The sequence below is a fragment of the Melanaphis sacchari genome, unplaced genomic scaffold (assembly GCF_002803265.2).
Source record: "Melanaphis sacchari strain LSU unplaced genomic scaffold, SCAv2.0 Contig10_pilon_pilon, whole genome shotgun sequence".
NCBI lineage: Eukaryota > Metazoa > Arthropoda > Insecta > Hemiptera > Aphididae > Melanaphis > Melanaphis sacchari.
Window position 1 is genome coordinate 848,191 of NW_020270420.1, and position 6,678 is coordinate 854,868.

The 6,678-nt window shown below is 33.3% G+C and overlaps 1 protein-coding gene across 1 annotated transcript in view; it reads right to left on the reverse strand.

Moving 5' to 3' along the window:
• The window catches only part of LOC112603660, a 35,686-nt gene that overhangs the window by 625 nt on the left and 28,383 nt on the right, over positions 1–6,678 (reverse strand). The window contains exons 6-8 of the mRNA XM_025352349.1: positions 5,467–5,678; positions 4,903–5,011; positions 920–1,844 (exon numbers count right to left, since the gene is read on the reverse strand). Of these exons, the coding sequence (XP_025208134.1) occupies positions 958–1,844; positions 4,903–5,011; positions 5,467–5,678 (1,208 nt within the window). The 3' untranslated portion in view covers positions 920–957. The remainder of the gene's footprint in view (positions 1–919; positions 1,845–4,902; positions 5,012–5,466; positions 5,679–6,678) is intronic.

Genomic DNA, 6,678 nt, shown 5'->3' on the forward strand with positions numbered 1-6,678 from the left:
TGTTGAACTATTGGCTATTTAGACGATTCGGAAGTTCCGAATAAAATGTCATCTTCTACATTATTTTGGCCATTTATTTTTACTACTTTATAAATGTTTGTAATTAAACGATTATATCTGTAATATCAATCTCCGCATAACATAAATATCAATCAAAATATAGATAACATGCAAAGCGATCAAAATTCACGTAGAAAGCATATGTCGCGACTCGCGAGTCCCTTAAGTAGAAATTGGAAAGTACCTATGAAAAGTTTAAAATAAAATGTAATATTTAAATAATTATTTTTACTTTGAGTTAAAATGCAGTCGATTTGTTTGAAGTTGAAGTATATAATATAACAGTATACACCTATATTTTATCTTGATTATTAAAATATTTTGAAATTTAATTAAATTAAGACATTTGAAGTATATCTATAATTAAGATAGAAGCTATATGATTTGCGAAAGATGTTTTTTTTTTATTAATACATAGTTAAATTACAAAAAAAAAAAAATCAAAAAAACGGTGATCAGGAAAGTATTATGGCGTTTCGAATGACTCGGGCTCACATTTAATTCCCACTTTTACTAATTTATAAATTTATCATCGAATATCAACTTATTATGAATTCATTATTTAATAATTTTTTTGATGTAAATATTTTTTATTTCATTTTTTGACATTTATTTTTAATATGTAGAAAATGGGGCTCTAAAATCCATGATCTCCTTGACGTTAAACCTTAGGGGTACAAAGAACTTTGTCTCCAAAAATCAATATATATATATATATATATATAATATTTGGTCGATTTTAAAACACCACTAATGGATTCACAACATTAATCTACATCGAAGTAGTTTGAAATAAGTTCCCGAGACACCTGCAGAGGTCAAAAAATAATATAACATTTATCACTTGGTTTACGTTTACCTTAACTTACAGATTACAAAGTACATATCGTGTAGGTATTATCGGACGAAAACGCCAGCCGTCCAGTAACCGACTCCATCGCCGGCCGTAGCGGTGGTGACCGCGTCAACTATTAACGACGGGTGATGTTGATGGTTTACTGATAATTCTTCTCCGTGATGCCGATGCTGCTGTTGTTGTAATTGTTGTTGTGATTGTGGTTGTGGTTGTGGTTGATGTTGTTGTTGCTGCTGCTGGTAGTGGTGGTGGAGTTGGTGGTGATGGTGATGGTGTTGAAGGTGGTGTTGGTGTGGGTGACGGTCGATTGTCATCTCTGGCCTCTGGTGTTGGTGATGGTTATGACGTCTACCGGCCGCCACCACAGCAGTAGACTTACAGTCTCTGCCGGATTCGGATTTGACGCCACCGCCGTCGGCCAACGATGACGTGGACGAGGAGGACGACGAAGACGAAGTGGACGACAACAGCGACGGCGACGATGTGGGCGGAGTGGTGGTCGCGTTTGCCGGCGTTGCCGCAGTCGTGACTGCCACGGCCGTAACGGACTTACCGCCGCCGTCGGTGCCGCCACCGTAAGCGCAACCGTAAGAGGAGCGACCAGCACCGTCGACGTCGGCTCCGATCGCGGGCGGCGGACCGCCGTACACCGCGGGCGTTGCACCCCCCGACGTGTGCACGTTGGCCGCCACGGTGGCAGCGGCCGCAGCAGCAGCGGCAGCAGCGGCGGCGGCCGCCGCATATCTGGTAGCCAGCTGCTGGTGGTGATGGTGATGGTGATGGTGCAGATGATGATGATGGCCAGCGGTCGAGGTCGCGATGCCGCCGTGCCCGCCAGACGTATCGGATACTGCAGCGTAGTCGTACGTGGCCGCCATGTTGAAGAGCGCCTCGGGGTCGCAAACAAATTTGTAAACGTACCGTTCGCCTGGCAAACAATTAAAGAGAGACGACCGTCACTACGCAAACAAACACAAACACCAAGTGCGGGCGTGTGCACAAACGCTGGAGCGTATACCTATCATACAATATATAATGCGTGCGCGCTGCCTTCTCGCCGCCTCTCTGCAATGAATCTGTATATGTATATACGTATGTTTAATATATGTATATATTATATGTAGGTATAATATTTATATATAATATAAATATATATATATATATTACGTTATAAGCACATTCCCGCCACCCCGTCCCACGCTAACATAATATAGGTAATATGATATTGTATATACGTACAATTATTATGTTTGTCTAAGCAAACAGTATGTATACACTGCACACACACGCCGCGGGCCACTAACGATCGCGCGCCGCGCTTACGCGTATGAAAATATTATTTTTTATTATTGTTTTCGTTATTACGATCGCGCGCATACGACGTGTGTGTACCTCTATACCAAACGCTATACATTTATTGGAAAACGGTTTGTTGTCTGTATGGAAAACGAAACGATGAGATTCTGAGATGTATGAACGCAGATTAAACATTTAAACACTGTCGCCTGACGCCGCGCCGCGATTACAAATACACGACTTAACGTATCTCTTACATGACGTACACGTAGCCGCTCGGCCACGGCCCGACTAGATTGAAGTCCGCGTATCCGTCAAAATATTCTTGACGAAAATCACGTTTTCACAACGATTTGGTTTAGGTCTTCGAAGTTTTATGCGCCCCGCGTTGTTCGTTAAGATAAATATATAACTGCTATTTATTGTCGAACAAATCGTTCGATGTGTTTTTAAAGATTTTTAAATAGGTATATTTTATAAAGATATCATATGCTTTGGACAACGAAATCGAAATCGATGGTCGTAACTCGTAGCTAAAAAATGTTAAACTGCTGCCCGGCAGAGTAAGGTGTGGGTGTGATCAACGGTTTAGATTAGTGCATATTATTTAACATAGATATATCATAAAATTGTACCCAAAATAATTATACTTATAAATAATATATAATAATTCTATATACTATAATTACTAGCTACTATAAACATAAATGTTCGTGACTCGTGGTAGGTATACCAATTAGTTGATTTATTCGACTTTGCTCGTGTTTGACAGAGTTTTTACTATTTTTTTTTTTTAGTAGGTAACTCACAGATGGTACAATGGGTGCTTTTATTTCATCGCGAAATATTTTCCAGTGACTGGAATCCTTGTAATGAAACTAACCTTTTTTTGTGGGCGTGGTATAAATTTTCAAAAAACCGTTTGACGATTGGATAAGTTATTACAGAGCAAAAATTTGACAATATTAGGACATGTAAATGCCATTAAGCTTTTCAATTAGATTTATAATTGTGTAATTCATAGGTTTGTATTAGTGCAATCGTGTCTGAGTAGTTTGTTTGTTAGTAATTATTTTATTTATTTTATAAAAATTCAATCAGAATAAAAATTAATGAAATCGTCGCAGACACTTTGCAGGTTTCATCAGGATTACGTGAAATACAATTATTTAAAACAAATCGGTTTGTTGTTTTAATTTCCGACAGTGATTTCTTTTCGAAACTAAACCCCTCGAGTAAAAACCATAAATATGTATATATATATTTATGTATATAGGTACATTAATGCTTATATATTATCTATTTGTTGCTAAATAAACGTCTATAGAGGTACATTATGCAAATTGTCGAGTGTTTGGTGATTGAGGAAGTCTGAAGATGACGGTTATATAATGAAATATATTATTATTGATGATGTAGGTTACAAGAACTTTGAGTTCTCAGAAATTACCGCCAATGACGTCCAACCGACAACCACACACAAGAAAATTAGAGAAATTTCGAAGTAACAAATTAGTATATATTAAATATGTAGTTATTAGTTATATATATTAAATAAACCATGTCTATATATTAAAATATATTGCCATTAGGTAGTCAATATTTATTACATTTACACATACACTTATAAAATACGCGGAAATTTTATCTTAAAAACTTTTTAAGGTTTTTAACTTCTATTAAGTATGGAGATGGAAGGCTTGATGTTTCGCTACTGCTGCCTAATGCCTTTGTAGGTTTTTATTAAATACTAAATGAACTAGACATTTGTATTTTTTTATACTAAAATAAATTATATTTTAAGTATTTGACCGAGTCTCGTGCACTTTGTAAATGCTTTGCTCACTGCATATCGGTAATATCTTTTGATTACTTACCGCAGTTATACTTTATCTCTGTTTCTCTCAATCACGGTTTCGAGTGATATGGATCGCGAAAATCTCTCCGTGATTTGGAATTTGGATATATGATTTTCGAAAACAATATATATTACATTTATTGTAATACCTCGTTAATCCGTCAGAACTTAATTTGACACCACGCGTGGGCGCAGCAGTATAGTTGAAGGGTCAACAATAGCTATTGTGTACGAGTATATATGTGTAAATAGCCACTATTTACGTAGGTGTTTAGCTAGACAATTAATATTCTTTGGGGATGTTGCTATTATGGTTGTTTATAAACATTTTCGTGAATTGAGTTATTTTATATTTATTTGAGGGGCTGATCTCCGATTTCACCTCCTATTTATAGAGTGATATTGCTGCTATAAATTTGTGAGTTTTATAGTTATAATTTTCTATAATTTAATAACAGTTAATTTATACAAATAATTTGGAAATTTAGAAGTGTCAATATCATAAGAATAGTGAATATATATATGATATTATATTAAGAATTGTTATAGAATGTATTCACTATCTTATTCTTTATTTTAATAAATAATAGTAACTTACATACAATTGATCATTATCACCCTATATTTACGCATTACCATCTATTATAAGTAATAAATTTAAGTAATAGAATACCTAAATTTTCTACATTTCTCGTAAGGCTGTAACAACTATATAGTATAAAAAATAATTTCAAAGAAACTGCAGTTCGTCACAATCGTTATCTTTCCGTAAGTACACTCTATATAATATCATCTTTATATTTTTAACGTGTTAATATTTGTATTTACTCACCCGCCACTTTCTGCATGATTCCCTTTTCGTAATAATATCTAAGTGACCTGCTCAATTTGTCGTAGTTCATTGCCGGTCTGTTCTTCTGCAATCCCCATCGTCTGGCTACCTATGGTCGTGCAAAAATCAATAAATTATTTAAATAAATGAATAAAATACAAATATATTTGTTTGTACAAATATCGTATAATGTATATGATATATTTTTTGTATGACAATGATTTTATACTTAGAGTTTATAAGTATTAAATGAAAAGTAAACTATAATGTCTAATACTGAAATATTTCTTTTCAGAAAACGAATGGATGATGTTGTTTTGTTTACAACATAAATTAGGTATTCAGAATATTCCAATGTATTTTTAAAATGACCAATTTAAATACAATTACGATGAGATTATATTTAAATTGTTTCACTTAATAACAATTTAGTGATTTAATTTTAATTTTTGCTCTCTTGCGGCCGGGTAGAATATATTTTACATATAATATTGTAAATTTTAATAAAGTGTCATTGTCATTTGATATTTATACGAGTACATAATATTATTCAGTAGTATGAACCTCTTCTGGTTCCACGAGCTTAAACTCCATTCCTCTTCCAGTCCATACAATACATGATGCGTTGTTTGGGTCGTCCAGCAAAGTGACCAGGAACTGCCACAGTTGCAACGCGCCCCTGCGCTGGGGTTGTGGCGGCACGGCAATTCCGGTGTACCCTGTTCCATTACCCTCGTGACCCAAAGGTACTACTGTCTTTGATTCTGAGACTTCACCTATATATACGAGCAAAAATAACGACAGTAATAACTAATAAATAATAATATTAATATTAAAATACGGTTATTTAATTATAATATCCTAATGTGATATGTATATCTTATATGTCAGGTATATTTTATGAATTGCAGTGAATTCAATAGAAAAAAATTGATATTCCATAAAAAAATCATCTTAAGGTATATTTTTAGATTAAAATATCAAATATAGTTTATAATATAAAATAGTTAAAAAAAAATATTTTAGCATTGTCAGTATTTTAAAGTTATTTATATACGTATTTATTTATTAATTCACTACCTATTAAATTATTTTCCTATTAAATATTAACTAACTTATTTTGCTACCTGCAATTTAAATGGTGCTGACAATCAATATAATGTATATTCGCTATTCAAAGATATTTATAAATTACTTATATATGACAAAATATTGATAAATATTACATAGGAACTTGACATAAACTTAAATTCTACCAATTTTTTCACATTACTATTTTGATAGAACGTATACATAGTATGTTTATTTATATGATTATATTTTTATTTATAAATTTTCAGCGATGGCATTTGTACGTGCATCACGTTAGACCTTCACCATAATCAATTTATTTAAAAACGATATACTTATTTTAAAATAATTTTGCAAATATTAACAAATTGGTTTCAGAATCACAAATATTTGCAAATTAATTTTTAGAATTTTTAAATTAAACTCCCTTTTTTTAAAATTTTTTTTTGTTTTTTACAAATCCCTTCCTTAGTGTTACAATTATTTGAAAAATATACCAATATTTCGAAAGTAATCGGAAATTATTGCAAATTGGTTTTTAAGTTTTAAAAATTAATATTTAAAAAAAAAAATTAGAGACTTTATTGGAAATAAAAAATTTGGGTTAGCATAAGTAGTATGATTTGGTATGTTCTGAAACCTGATCCTGATCTCCCGCACTTGCCGTCACCCCATCACCATCAATGACTGGTGTGACGTACATTT